The sequence below is a fragment of the Acanthopagrus latus genome, chromosome 17 (genome assembly GCF_904848185.1).
Source record: "Acanthopagrus latus isolate v.2019 chromosome 17, fAcaLat1.1, whole genome shotgun sequence".
In the NCBI taxonomy this organism is placed as follows: Eukaryota; Metazoa; Chordata; class Actinopteri; order Spariformes; family Sparidae; genus Acanthopagrus; species Acanthopagrus latus.
In genome coordinates this window covers 9891068-9906936 of record NC_051055.1, presented here as the reverse complement: position 1 = coordinate 9906936, position 15869 = coordinate 9891068, and the positions used below count along the sequence as shown (strand labels likewise).

The window sequence follows — 15869 nt, the reverse complement described above, 5'->3', positions numbered from 1 at the left end:
CAACACCTTTTACATTTCACAGTATTTATTTCTCTTTTTCACTTCATAACTACTATAAATGTACATTCATTTCATTCTAGAAAGGAAATGACAGTAATATGGGACTTTATGAATGCACATTACAGTTCGTTGTGTTCATCCTTCATTTCATCCTAGATTCAGTGATATCTACAGTGATTCTACATTATATTATATATAATATATATGTAATGTGTGCGTGTGTGTGTATGTGTGTGTGTATGTATATATAGTACTTGCTTATTGTTTGTCATGTTGGTCATTGGCCTGAAGAACAAGAACATGTTCTTTTACAGTCCAGAAAAATATTGAAAGCTTTAATCTAGGATGCTCTCCATTTATCCTTAAAGAAATATTTATTTTTTTGTGTGTGTTAATGTGGTGGGAAAACAATACTCTTGTTTATATGTAAGAACATTTCTTGTCAAAGCAACATGCACTTGCATAACATCCTCTTTGTTTCCTGATGCCATGGTAATCAACAATCAAAACGTGTCCTGAAATATTTTCTTTGTTTGTTTGTTTTTGTTAAAAATGACTGTAGGAGCATAAAAGGCATATGGACATATAATACTACACACTCGTGTCAGTTTATATGATGAGACGTCATTAGCATATGGAATCTGGAAATCAATATGTGCAACAATAATAGATATGTTTTCTGACTAGATGACTTTGGTTGATATTGCACTCTTGGCATTAAGATCAGTGGATCATGACGACATCTGTAACGTCTCAAAAAACATCTACATAAACAACACAGTGACTAATATTTACAAGACAGCAACAAAACACTGTTCAATAAAAGCATTACCTTCATCAGTTCATGTGAGAATAAAGACAAAACTTGTATGAATAATTATTTTTCATACAAAAGTCAGGCTAATGCATAATAGACATGACACGTATCACACAAGTTGAGTTTAATGATAAAATTATATGTTTAAGTTGGATGTGTGCTGTAATTCTACAAAATAAAGCTCACCAGATAATATTTTAGTTATCAAATAGCATTACTGACAAATTAATAATATTTGAAGTTAATGAAGTTGAGTATGTACAACATCTTTAGTGATCACCATTATGAATAAAGGGTGCAGTCTGAGCACATTGTGGCCCGCTGTGCATACTGGCTGGAGTAAGTCCAACCGGTTCATCCACGCTGAAGATGAACCTGAGCCTTTATGTTTAATTAAATCTATTGCTGCTGAGCTTGTGAGTGACAGTGGTTATCTCTAACTTGATTTCTGGTGAAATTGCAGTAGCAGTAGTAGTAGTAGTGGTAGCAGCATGCAGCTAAAAAATACAAGATAAGAAGACAAATTCATCTCAGAAAAATAATCTCATTATAATTTACAAAACTAGCTTCTTAAATCCAGTACAGTGATTTGTGCATTATTTAACTTTTTCCCTTTTATCAATATCTAACTTCATAATAACAAAGCTGGTCAAGTTCAATACATCTTAACGGCTAAGTTTAAAACTTCACATCTCTTAAAGAGCCCTGACTGTGAATCTCTGCACAGATACTGGGTATCTATTGGCAAATATGGTGTTGGGAGATATTAAACAATGTGGGAAAGTTCAGGAAGTGGTTATATCGTCACAAAGAAAAAAAAATCTTTAGGTAAGAAGTTGAATCTGGAACGTTGATATGTGGTGAACATCACAGCCTTTCATCCTCGTGTTGAACAGTCCTCGCTGTCGTCTACGAGGTTCATTTAATATTTTCATCGAAGAGTAGAAAAAGAAGAAACATAGGAGCAGGAATCTCATGTCCGGGCCATTTTATGAACCCCTGGTGAGTTGTGATAGTTCTGGAGAAGACAGATAAGAGCAGAAATTGTTGACTATAAAGTCACTGCTATGGAAACTCCTGAAGTCTAAACACGAATACAGACTGCTTACATTGTATGTGGGCCAGCGTCTATATAAAGGTGGTGAGTGGTTTATAGATGAGTTACTGTTCTGTTTCTGTACTTATTGGCACTCAATTCATTTGATGACAGAGGCACTGATATGTTTATTTTCTTGGTTTGCATTATGGCACGAGGACAACACAACAACTCAGGAGAAATGCAAATAAAAAGTATGCAGTCTCTCACCCTCATGGCCGTCGATATCCAGGGCAGAAATCTGGACACTTTGGTGTAGACACCGGGCTTCTTTGCCATGGCACAGCCTGTTCCCCAGCTCACCACCCCCAACAGACGATATCGACTGGTCTTAGACAGGCAGTCGTCTGCCACAAAAGGACCACCGCTGTCTCCCTGACACCACAGAGGATTAAAGCAGTTCATAAACACACATAACAACCATCCACTTTAGTAAAGCATACACAGAAATTTAAGTAAACAAGAACGCAAAAACACATCAAACAACCAGATATATGCACAGGGCACACAATAGGCAGAAAAAACAAGCATTGCTTTAAACAAAGCTGACAGACACAAGGACATATCAGAGAGTAGAGGTCCATAATTAGAATCCCACACACCTAAACACACCAGCACACTGACCTGGCAGGCATCAGTGCCTCCTTTGTCAAAGCCAGCACAGAACATACTGGTGGTGATCTGATTGTCATAGTAATCAGGAGCGTTACAGACAGCGTCACTAATGATGGGGACATTTGCTTCCTGGAGAACATCTGCTAGATGACCTGCAAAGAAAAAAAAAAGCTGTTATATATCAAGATGTAGAAAGTGTTATCTGTCCTTTAAAAAAAGAGAAAAAGAAAACACTCAAGAAAAAAAAAAACATGATTGTCTGTCACCAATTATAGTGTAAAAAAACTCAAGGAATCCAAATGAAGTAATCCACCATGCAATGTTCTCCAGTGATTAACACTGCAGCTGTAATGAAATGTAGACTCACCGTAGTAACCTACATTTCCCCAGCCTGTAACTGTTCCCATCTGGCCGTCTATCAGTCTCTGACCGTATGCTGGCAGGCAAACAGGCTGGATGTACTCTACAAGCACATGCATCAAGTTATAAGTATAAAACATGCACATAATAATGCTTCACTTTAAAGTAAACATGTACCATCGTCCAAAGCTTAATCATGCAAAATGCAGAGGAAACCACTGAAGCATGTGTCAGGACTCAGAACACAAGGTGAAATCAGTGAAACAAATGAGAAAATGAGAACAAATAAGTGAGTTCTAGCCTTATATATCCACGCAATGCAGACGTCTAGACAGTATTAATGAACTGATAATGTAGATTTAGGTGGTTTAATTTTTACGTTTGCTATGTATGTAACATTTGTTAACATTATGCAACAACATTATGAACGGGTGAAACAGAACAATTCTCATTGGATCATGCTGTCTAACTCCTCTTCCTAAGATGCAGCGAGCAAGCAAGCGATTGTAAGAGAAGGAGCGTGCAAAAATTATCTGGGATATTACATGAAAGGAGGAAGTCATTCTTTTGGATGGCCACTTGTAATTCATCCCTCTGCAAATGAGTTATTTATTTAGAACTCATGTAATCTTCTTAAGTTTTAATATGTATTAGTATGTTCACTAATGCACAGAGCAGGTTTCTTTAAAGAGAAGAAATAATCAGATGTTCGCTAATTCCCATTGCTTTCAGTCAGAGGCAGTGGGAGTCAAGGTGAAAATGAACAAATAATACAGATAAAACAAGTGAATGAACAGGTAACTTAACATCCAAAACATGAATAATCAGGACACCATACAGAGCCACTGTGTCTTGAACTCTAGTTGTAATTATGAACACCAAACACTAGAGGTCAGACATGACCTACTGTGACAGCTTTTGTTTTCAGAGCTTCTACATGTTTCTTCTACTTTAGTATAGAACTTGATATTAAGAAGCCTAACCTCTGTCTTTCTCAAACATATAATGCCAGTTTAAGTTACACCTGTATTCCTCCCCCTTACAGTAGAAGACAGATGACTCTTTTATATTATGAATGTGTAAATATTTTGCTAAAGGAGTCATGGCATGCCAGGACAGAAAGAGAGGATCAGGGACCAGAAAGGTTATATCATCTTTAGCGATGAGACAGTTTGTTTTAAAAAAAGAAAATAACTTTGGTCCTTCTGAATTGAATCTGGGAAACAGGAAACCTGAAGCAGGCAAATTATCATAATGACTGACTCTCTGTGTCTCTTTGACTCTCTCCATTTCTTTGCCGAACTCCATCATCACTGTAATCGTGCAATCAAACACTCGTGTGTGTGGATGTGTGAGTTTGATGAATATGTGTGCATGACCTTGTGTGTCCTACCATTGAAAGTGAGGGGCTGGGTGAGTGCCAGAACAGCGATGTCCCTGCTGTTGTCATCGATGTTAGCATCTACAAAGGGCAGGTAGCTGCTGTGGTAGACGATGGTCTTCACCTCCGCCACGTTGGCGTTGACCGGTTTATTATAGATGGAGCCTAGCAGCACACGCCAGCGGTTGACGAAACGATATCGTCTAGAAGTTAAACAATCTGATGATCAGACCCTCTGGATTTTATTGTACATGACTACATACACAATCAGATGAAAGAATCACATGAATAGTTGATCATTTTAGCTGTGTTTTGAGTTTGTAATAGTCAGACAAAAATGACAAAATAAAAAGAACCTAATTCTAGGCATAATTTCTACCCTTTTGAAATAATCACATTTAAAATATGGTTTCTGTATTAGGCTATAGATTAGTATAAGGCTTAATTACTCACTCTGGGAAGCAGTGAGCTGCAGAGACAATCCAGCGGTCTGAGATGATGGATCCTCCACACTGATGAACACCATCGTACTGCAAGCTGACCTGCCAAGGCCAGCTGCCCTGCCTGGCATCCACACCACCCACTATACGATCTGCTGCAAAACTACGCCTGCCACAGTCTGCAGAGGAGAGAGGGGTTGAACCAGGAGAGACAAATACGTTTACTGTTTACTGTGGAGAAAATATACAGGAGAAACAGAGCAAAGACAATACAAGAGGGAGAATGGGTGGGTGACATAGTGTACATTCATTAAATTAAAAGTTAAGGGAGTGAAGAAGCAGAAAGGAAAGAAACAATTAAAAGACTGTAAGGAGCGACAAAAGGTCTGATAAAGTAAGAAGCACGAATAACAAGGGTCCTGCTCGTACCTGCCATTAACATTCATCTTGGGTGATCTGATCACAAGTGGGCAGCTCTAAGTACAAGTTAGAATGCACCTAAGACGCATCAAGATCAGATCGTGCAGGCCACATTCTGAGGATGTCTGCGCCACAACCTTTCACATTCTTTTTGCAGTGTGTTCGCCAGAGTGTCCTGTCTCACACTGGAGGACCACCTTTTCGATGTCCCCTGTGAGTAGTCTAAACACAAAGCACAGTCTCTTTCCATTTGGCTCACTGTAATGCAAATGACATGTTTGGGCTCTGTTACCTTCCAAGGTTAGCAGCGGATGTTTGTGAACACACTGTCTGTTTTAACTGATATCATAACTCCCTAAAAATGTCAAATTGGTGAAAAAATCCTGAGACTACCTTAAAAATCTATTTTATCCACAATGGTATGAGCTGTTGAGCTAGAAGAAACTTTTAATTTAACATACACTGCAATACATTGAGCTCTTTCTTTCTTTGTGTGACAAACATCGTGTCAGTTTGTCCCAGCAATGTATGTGGTAATTACAAAGCAGGAGAGTGAGAGAGGAAGTACTCCCAAGAGAAGGATACCGAGATGCATTCTAATGCCTGGTGTGAACTGACATACTTGGAGTGATCCACTTGTGATTGGATCACCCAAGCTCATTTTAATGCCAAGTGCGAACAGGCTCAACATATATAGGAGGAGGACGAGCCCAGCATGTGAAAAAGATGAGGTGGGTGTGAGGTATCAGGTATCAGGGTATAAAGTGTGCCAGTGTGTCAGACAGAATGAGTCACATCTTACCTTGGCACAACAGTGTGAGAACCTCCCTGCTCTCACAGTCACTGCAACAAAGACATACAGAATCAGTACCAGCGCGACAGAGAAAACATCCAAGTGACTGTTCAGCTTCCTCTATGTTAACTGAGTAGACGGGTGAAAGAAAAGGCAGGAAGAGCAACAGAGAGGACAGTGTAGGAGAAGGTTAGACTGCAGTGAGACAGGTGCACGGTCAAACAGACAGACAGGTATTTGCTACCATGGAAACAATGAGTCTTTGATTTTCTTGCCGTAGCTGAGCTCTTCCTGTCTGACACAGAAGAACTCCCCTCCATCACCACTGGCCTCTGGTACCGATGAGACTGAGTAATTCACCACACTAAAACAAACACACACACTTTAGTCCTGTATCGTGGTATGCTGCATTACAACATTGATATATAAATGTTAAAATATCTCACCTGACGAAACCTACTTCTTCACAGCTGATGCTGGCTAGGAGCTCATTGGCTGAGGAGGAACACACCTGTCGCCACCTCCTCTGGGTGGAGTCAAAGACTCTGAGTCGTTGGTCAGCAGAATTTACTTGAACTGCAAGGAAGGATACGGGGTTACTTTCTAAAATACTTCTGCCTACCTGTGACACATTTTCTTGTTTCCCTTGTGATCATGATGAAAATGTGTGTATCTTTTCATGAGCCCAGAGATTGTTGGTTTGCTTGTCTGTGAATATTTTGATCCTATTTAACATCATGTGGCCTAGAAAACCACATATGTTACTTTCTCCTCTTTGAGTTGAGCCTGCTCTTATTGGCTGTGCAGTACTATAGAGAAAAGTCAAACATCAGCTACATTTTTTGTCACTCAAGTAACTTTAGTATAACCCCGAAAATGTAATAAAAATAAAAAATAACAAAAAAAAAAACATAAGTTTTTTTGACAGGAGTCAAAGTATGTAATTCTAGTTCAAGTAGCATTTTCTTGATATTATAACTAGAACTTGCAGCTCTTTTGTGGACAACAGGAATGCACTAAGGTGATAGTGATATCTAGTGATATCTGATGTTTACCAGAGATGGGGACTCCAGTTCGTGACTTGGACTTGAGTTATTTTTTGGCACACCAATTAATGAAAATGACTGAATTCCTGACTGTCATTCCCTCATGTGCAACATTAAGCATCTGGTGCATGCTGCGCATGGCCACAAAGTACTAATCACAACTAGAAGATACTTGAGACTTGACTTGGACTTGCAAAAACTGACTTGTGAGCATCTCTGATGTTTACTATACCTGTGCTTTACTATCAGCACCACTTAGTAATCCTTGGATTTGAAAGCACCACTCTGTCGTTTCTTACTCACCATCATATAGTCCTGTATCTTCTTCCATTGTGCAAAACGTAACTACAAAACAGTAATAAAAAAAACATCAGGCCATTTGTAAAGTTAGTGGAACGTATACCAAATAATGAAAGACTTTTTTTTTTTTTTTTTTAGTGGTGAATATAAGAATATATACACCTTGAAATAAAAAAAATGCAGATTACAGTTATCCCATGTTTTACAAAAATATGTGTCTACATGTGTATGTGTGAAAGTATGTGGCCTGACCTACGGCCCAGACGGCTGCTCCAATGGCTCCCAAGGTCATCAGCGTAACACACACCCCTATCACACGGCAAGGGGTCAACACACAGGTGAGAGAGATCCCCCTGCTCCCTGCAGACACACATGCACACGCACACAAACATACAAATCCATGAGTGTACAGTACTCATTCGGCAGTACAGTATACACAGAGACACACATGTATGTAGACATGGCAGAGCACATAAACAGCAGCAGCCTTTAACATTTCATAACATGCCACAGACACAGGCGGCTGAGGACACTGAAGTTTACTGTGCTGTTGCTGATAAATAAATGGAATAAAATCTACACCAATCAAATCAGTAATCAAATTACTTTAGAGGGACTTAAAAGTGTATACCATTGATCAAGTTTAAATGCAATGTTCTGCCTGCAAACCTTAGGTCCTGGTATTTATGTGGGTTTAACACCCACCCAAACACCGCTGTAGACAAAGTACAGACTGCCCACCCCTATACAATATACATATGCATATTTGACTAAATAACACATAGCAAATGTTCAGACTTGTTTCGTTTAATTTGGGCTCTTTTATGGACTCTTCAGCCACCCCATAACAAACATGAGCAAAATGACTGGTTCCAGCTGACTGTCCCCAATGTGGAGGGACATACAGCACATTTCCTGGCAAAGAGTGAAAAGTACAAATGACACTGATTAGATCAATAGTCTAAAGTCTAGCATTTCTCCACAAAGCAAGAACAAACTCTTAAGCTTGGTTGTGATGCCATGTCACGCACATACCAGCTATGCTCAGAGCAGAGTTTGTCGGCTTGACCCTTAATCCACAATTTTCAGTTGTGTAATTATTAACATTAATACATTAATGGAGCTGCTCCAGTTCCAGGATCCTGATACTGTGCATGTTGATTAATTGTCAGAACAATTACTGGCACAGACACATACTTATATCTGTAATATTATTTCCACCTGTCCTGTTCCTGCCCCGAAGTCTGTTGATAAAAAAATTCTGCTTGTATTATATTTCATTCTGATGTCTGCTGCTGTTTTCTTTGTTTTCTTTCTCTTAATTTTAATTAGTGTGAAGCAGAATGTTAACAAAAACTGCAAATATTACTAAACATACAAAAATCATCTCTTTGTGTCGACTGGCCATTTGCCACGGATGTCTGGAATCACACAACAGAGCCCAGCTCATTTCACTTCCCACCCTCAACCATTTAACATCCACGGTCATCTTCATTGTCATCATCAAAGTTAGATCGACAGTGCAGACAAAAGCAGGAGGGCAGGGTGCACCTCTTGACACAGACACATTAAATCAGTCAGCAAAGTATTCAATCTTAACTTAAGGAAACATCACACTGTGTTATCCGTTGCTTTAAATTTTTGTGGTCACCACCCACAAGGATACATGAATGACAAAAGCTCAGAGTGCAATGTGTTGATGATATTTAACGCCCACTGGTCTGACATATTCAAATCAAAAGTCCCAGTCAGTCATAATACTGAGACAAGTGAACCGACATGCAAAATACCATGACCCTAAAACTAAAGAATCAAAAGGAAATCCAGCCATCACTATTTACAGTATCAACAAACATATTTTTTTCTCCATGTATCACAAGTCTTTCTTCACAGCACACGTTTAACTTTTCATAGAAGGAAAAGCAGCTGTTGCTCATATCATTAAAAATGACCTCACAACATTGAAGCCATGACAATGAACATGATCCAAAATAGTTAAGTCCTCAACTTGGTAAACCTAAAGCAGCCATCATTATCTTATTAATTACACCTGTGTGTCTCCAGCTTTGACATGTCATGATGTCGACTGTAAAAAGACCTGCTGGACTGACAAAATAAACCTGATCGACACGAGATTGTTTTGGTGAAAATGTGCTCTAGGAATCACTTTAAAAGTAGACTCGAGTATCTGTCATTTCTATCATATCCGAAAGTAATTTTGTCTGTTTATCAACAGTAGTGGTAATAACTAGAGAAAAAAAGTGTCCATGCTGAAGGGGCAAGTGTAACCTGAGTACATTAAGAGCCTGTGTTGGTCGTTATTTTTTCCATCAATGTGCCAGGAAACTCCTGGAGATACTGTAAGCATGTGAGTGCTTCCTATCAAATCAGAGAAAACATTCTACATACCTAATTTCCTTCCTGTCGCTGTCTCATTTTCCCTACTTTCTCACATCTCTAGCTTTCTCACAAAGTAATCCCAATTAAAGCAATATTATGCAACTATTACACCTTCAAATAACAGTCTTCATTTTGATTGTACACTGACTTGAAAAAGGAAAGAGGTGCCTCTGTCATTCCCACAAAATTACTGTTTTTGTGTGTGTTGTTTTTTTTTTGTTTTGTTTTCAAACCCCTGTTCTATATAACATTGGCAGGTAGGTAAGATCTCCCACAGCTGCTTGCACTACGTCAAATACCCCAAATGGGGATTACTGATGGGCAGCCCCAGAGTAAGTACGAGTGGGCAACAGATCCAGGATCAGCAGCCTCATCGGACATCATGACAGAGGTAAGGAGACCAAAGGACACTGACAGAGGAGGTCCTTCTTGCTGCTGGATTATTAAGTAATATTAGCTGGTGTGCTATGACTTCTATTGTTGATGTTTGGTTGTGTTGGTTGTCATTCTTATGTCATACACAGTTTTCGATCTTACATAATTCAATCATAACAAATGGATGTGCATAACTGTCTGTATTTATGACAGCGGTGTATTAGTGAAGTGAAGTGCAGTGTAGGGGCATTAAATCACAAAGAATGCAACTATTTCAAATATGAATACTTACAGGAAGGTATGCTGCTAGGCAATGAGTCTGGATTGCACCAAGGTCAATTTGAAAATAGGTATTTCTAATTTTTTGTCAGGACATTGAAGAGCCTATTGGGAAGCTGCATCTGGATGTAGAACCAAAAAGACCCTCCATAGTTACCAAAAGTCAATTTCCTCCACTTATATATAAACTCTAGTGTCTTGATGTGTGGAAGTAAATGATTCAAGGAACAAGTGTTACACAGAACAAGTTACACTTCTTTATCCCCCAGTCGCCGACTTTCTATGTTACTATCAAGAAAGGTGATAGCTGTGTAGACCTGGTGATCCAGTGCCCTTAACCTCCGTCTCAACTACCTCCTCACATCTGCTCCCTCACTCAAACACTACAACCTCCGCTTGATTAACTCCTGAGGCCCCTTCCTCCTTACCTTTCCTCACCGCTCTCTGTAACCATCTCTATCCTTCCTCTCTTTCCCCCTTTGTGCCTCATGTCTGTTCCTCCTCCCCTTCGTTACCTGTCGTCTCTCCCCCCTCCCTTCCTCAGGCTTCCCCTCCAACATCCAGTCAGTACGATAATTCTTGGGTTGTATAATTGGTGAAAAGGGTCAGAGAGACAAAGAAAAATGTAAGTGAGAATCTAAAGGAATGAACATAACACGTTGCTGATCAATGCCACCAGACGTACTTTATTATCAGAGGGAAATTCCGGGTTTGTGACTGTGTTTTCCAGGAAATACCCCAACTTTCCTGCTCTCTTCGCTGCAGAACAGCACTCCTCATCACACTGCAGGAGAGAACAAGCACTCTATTGTGTCCACTTCTACCTGAGACCACCTGCTCATGTGTGTGTTATGAGGCAGGGTTCTCTGAAATTACTGCTCCGTAGTACGCCACTAGATGGTTCAGATTTGTCATAATAATATGATTACAGCAGAACGGTGTTGCACTGTGTTCAGAGATTTGAACAGAGTTAGATGGGATTGTGGATTTATATTAAGTTTACAGTATACTTAATTTTGAAACATAATATTTATTAATGACACTTTCACAATAAAATTAAATACAACTCAGACTTTTGCTAATTTTATAAACAACAAAATGACAGATGTTATTTAGCCCCTCAAACATTTTTTTGATAAACCTAGTACAATGCATCATTGCTATTGTATGTGAAAATTTAACAGTACGTGACTGAGTAGTTTGTTCCCATGGTTTGTTGCCACTGTGGTATATAAGGCTGGCACGAGAGGTAAGACTGAATCATCACATACTCTTTGTGTGACTCATCCACATAAACATACTGATGCATTTTATTTGGGGTTATTTCTGTCCTCATCCATGTGTCACTTGACCAGCCAGTGGCAGCACAATGGAAAAGGTTTACAGTGCCATTACTCCTTCTCTTGGAAGTTGGGAATAATACCCTTAAATCTGCACACATTATGCCCTCCCACTGTAATGCCTCACTGCTGGGTAAGAAGCAGCAGCAGCTGTGTACCAGATGCGATATGTGGTTGTACACGCCCTCCCCTAAACCAACATCAAGAGAATAACGTGAAAATGCACAGACAACATATCCGGTATTAAGAAAAACGTTAATATATAATATACAAACAACGTCTACAACTTCCTTTCCTTTTATCTGTAATTGAGTACAAAAGTGGACCTTGGTGGAAGCCCTGAGTGCCATTTTAGTTTGTTCAGATATTGTTGTCCTCGTTCCTAGTTGTACAGTATGTCTGTGTGGTACACTGAGGGTGATGTAAAAAAATGTAGTCAATTTCCTTTTAGTATACACGTACTTGACCAAAAGAGCCAATTCTGATTCAGATTTTTTCTCTCCACAGTGGCTGATTAAGACTTCAAGGTGAAGCCTTAAAAGACAATATTCATTCTCTGAGAGTGTTGAGGCTTCGTTTATTGGTCTCCACTTCGTCCACATCCGCCTGGTTTTCTACTAAATGATAGTTACACAACCTCAGGCATTTTTTAGGCATCAAATTTTCTTTTGTCTATGGACAATATGTTTTTCTAGACTGTTTAATTTCTAGAGAGAACTCCCCAAAAAGTGTTATTCATGAACGTTTTGAAAAAGCCTTTCAAAAAGACAAAAAAAACTGAAAATACTTTCCATTTAGACTCAAAATAGTGAAACCTCTGCAAACTAGTATCTTTTTATGTTCAAGTCAGCCATGAAAAAGTAATTCCTGACCTTGAAAATAGTTGTTTGACACAATAATCCCAACTCAAGGTCCATGTACTGGATGACTGCAGAGTCAGCATCATATGTATTATCCTTCGTCCTCCTAGAGTCACTGACATCTGGACTTTGGGGAAACAGATTCTGAAACTACTGTCAAAACAGGAAGCTTAGATTGTTACATATCTGGTCCATCAAAAACAGGGCTGAGCTTAATTCAACATACATTCAGTCCAATTTAAATAGGAAAAGAGGTTTCAAGAGTTTTCAGTGCTGAAGGATATCCCTTTCCTGATTCGACCTGAAGTAATTGTAGGTGTGGTAAGAGTGCGACAAAGCACACACACAGATGAAGCCATAACAGAAGCTATGAATCATACGTAGAGGTTGTCATGGCGGAAAAGTAAAAATAAACACAATCACACTGTGCAGTGAATACTAGCCTGATTAGAAAGGCCCTCTGCCCTGTGTGACTGGAGTGTTTACGTATGAATGTTCGTATTTGTGTTTCTATACTTGTCCACACATGTATGGTGTACAAGCACATCATGTGTAAGGTAAACACTGCCTGTTACAGAAAATAGATGTGCTACCTAATTTGAGCTCAATCGTGCACAAAGCCCCACCACATGTGCCACTCCTGGACTAGACTGTTTCTGTGTAATTACACACACTAAAGACACAGCCTGATTCACTGCACATGGGTGGACTCCCTTCAGTCAGGCAAAGGAAACAACAAAACCAAACGCGAGCTGACAGCGTTCAGACACAGAAAGTTAGTTACCACAACAACAAGGGCACAGTGGTGGAAAAGACCTGCAGATAAGAGCAGCAGAAGATGTGGAGACAGTGTCGCTTTTCAACTTAAGACTTCACTTCATGCGAGACTACTGGCTTCATTATCCTGGAACTCAATTTGTCTCAACGAATGTAAGGTGAGTACTTATAATGATGTCTAGCAGGGTCATGAGGTGCAAATATATAAACAGTGAATGTATTGTCTCTCCAAAGTTTCAAGATTTAACATTTTGTAAGAAAAAAAAAAAAGAAAAAAAAAAAAAAGCTTGCAATCCAGAAGGACGACCCCACAGCATATTTAGACTCATTGCAGTTTATATGGACAGAAATGCTTTCTAGCAACAGTAAAACACAGCGAGTAATCTTATCTTTACTTCTATATAACAATATCATATAATTGCAGCAGTAAACTCATTAGGAGCCATAAAACAACAACAGCACTGCCTTACAGCTGATGCCAAGTCACAGGTGGACAGATGTGGATTCTCTGCTTTCTCTTTAAATACAGGCTTCACTCAGTGCGTGTGTGTGCTGGAATAAGGTAGGAGAGCTTCGTGTTGACGGTAATGAGGGTACAGTGAGCTGTTTGTTTATGACCACCAGGACAGTGTGCTGTTGTTGTTGTGTTATGTGTTGGAAATAAGTGTAATTTGGTGGAAAGGGCAGTGGTTATCTCTGGCCCCAGTTATCAACATCACTATCAGACTTCTATTTGAGTAAGCACTTAATCTTATTGGGTGAAAAAAAATATCACAAACAATCTAAGTGTATGTTTTCCCAGCTGAAAGCCAAACCTCATAATAAGAGAACATTAGAGACGCAGCCTGCCAGTTTTAAACAAACCAGTTAATGTTTAACTGCCAAGTGGACTGATGTTGGGTCCCAAATACAGAAAACAGGCAGCGTGAGCGGAAGAATGACCAGCACAGCATTTTGATCCGTGCATGTGAGTGTGAAGGGGTGTGAAGGCAGAGGGATGGGTGAGGAGAATGAGAGTGTATGTGATAGGTGCACTCACCCATCTTCCCCTCTGTCACAACTTTCTCAGCATACATCTGTACAGCAGGAGGCAGAGGGCAACAATAGACGACGATCTCTTTCCTTCCTTCCTTCCTTCCTTCCTTCCTCTTCTCCTTGACTTCTCAGGATAGGTGGTCTGTCACCTGTGCCTGGTAATATAATGTTAAGGCTCTTAAGTGACAAAAAACACCATATTGTAGGTAATGCATTTTCTCATAAACATTTGCTAAAGAAATAGCTTGATAAACAAAGGTATGAGATCATTTTTGAAATTTTTGAATGTATATAATGGCCTATCGCAGATATATCATATCAGCATATCTGTTTTCCGAAATGTGCTGATATAGAACTTTATTTTCATATGACATTATAACACAGAGTACAGTACGTTGTTTCAGTGCAGATGTGTTGTTTTAGATGATGGAGTTTATTGTTAAATATCCTGCCTTCATTACATATCTTTGTCTCCAATGTTTGATTCAGGTATGAATCAAAAAATGTGTGTATTGACCAAATATCCAAATCAATTTTTTTTTTCTCAGCCCAATATTAGTATGGACATCAGCTCCAAACGTCAAGGATTAGTTGGGATCTATTTATAATACTACTCATGCTCACTACAGTTTGACTTAAATATTGCTTGTATTGTTTAATATTCATGGTAAAGTACCAAAGGTTACATCATGTTTGTCTCACAGCAGTTTTTCACTCTGGGTTTAGTTGATTCTCTCTCTCTCTCTCTCTCACACACACACACACACACACACACACACACACACACACACACACACACACACACACACACAAGCATTTTTATACTCAAGACCCACCCAGTTAAGGGCCCACCCATCCAGGTCTACTTAATAGATTCTCTTTGTTTAAGTAATAATTTCAAAAAAACAAAAAAAACCTGAGAAATTACTGTGTTAACAAATTGAGTGGCTTTACCAAATATTGGTATCTGTATTTTCCATATGAACAAGCCTCTTGTGCCACTCTGCAGAAAAGACTGTCTTTATTAATAGGCCGATCATAAACCCTGTTAGGCTGCAGACATGTTGGCATAGATAAGGTTAAACAGGCTAAACAGATCAAAGGGCATAAGAAAGGTTCAAACTGTAGACTGCTGGTGAAATTATATAAATGGTCTAGGCCTCCTTTAACTGACGAAAATAAAGTAATAAATATGTACAGCCTACTGCAGTGTCATAATAAAGATAGCTAATAATTTGCGTAAAACTAGAGAACTAAACTACCCTAAAGTTAAATTCACCTTCCAGAAAGTGACTCACCTGTCGTTTCTTGCAGCAGGTGGAGCCCTGGCCTTCTCCTTTTGTGACAAAAAATTTGGGGGGTTTATTCTTCGTTTTATTCTTTTCAATCCGCCTTGACAATTGCAAAAATCTTCTTCCTCGAGGTCAGGCGACAACACCGTTTAAACGCCACCACAGATAAATCCCAGCTTTCAGTAAATCCTTTTTTTTTTTTTTTTTTTGCACTCTTCACAGGTTACTGACCCCAAAGAAAGA

At 39.2% G+C, this 15869-nt stretch overlaps 1 protein-coding gene across 1 annotated transcript; it reads right to left on the bottom strand.

Moving 5' to 3' along the window:
• Positions 1-5: 5 nt before the first annotated feature.
• Positions 6-15855, bottom strand: hpn (hepsin). The gene is made up of 13 exons (XM_037075285.1): positions 15633-15855; positions 14339-14489; positions 7521-7628; positions 7272-7313; positions 6369-6498; positions 6167-6286; positions 5932-5972; positions 4723-4888; positions 4282-4472; positions 2896-2991; positions 2538-2680; positions 2124-2288; positions 6-1835 (listed from the first exon to the last, which is right to left on the bottom strand). The coding sequence occupies exons 2-13, from the start codon at positions 14373-14375 to the stop codon at positions 1791-1793; spliced, it is 1284 nt and encodes a 427-aa protein (XP_036931180.1). The 5' UTR covers positions 14376-14489; positions 15633-15855; the 3' UTR covers positions 6-1790.
• Between the last annotated feature and the right edge of the window lie 14 nt (positions 15856-15869).

What these genes read in the sequence shown, in the direction of transcription:
- hpn (XM_037075285.1), bottom strand. Translation starts at nt 14,375, where the DNA reads ATGTATGCTGAGAAAGTTGTGACAGAGGGGAAGATGG. An exon ending in AGCAGCCGTCTGGGCCGTAG is followed by an intron (nt 7,314 to 7,520) that starts GTCAGGCCACAT and finishes ACTGTTTTGTAG; the next exon opens with TTACGTTTTGCACAATGGAA. An exon ending in GAAGAAGTAGGTTTCGTCAG is followed by an intron (nt 6,287 to 6,368) that starts GTGAGATATTTT and finishes TGTTTGTTTTAG; the next exon opens with TGTGGTGAATTACTCAGTCT.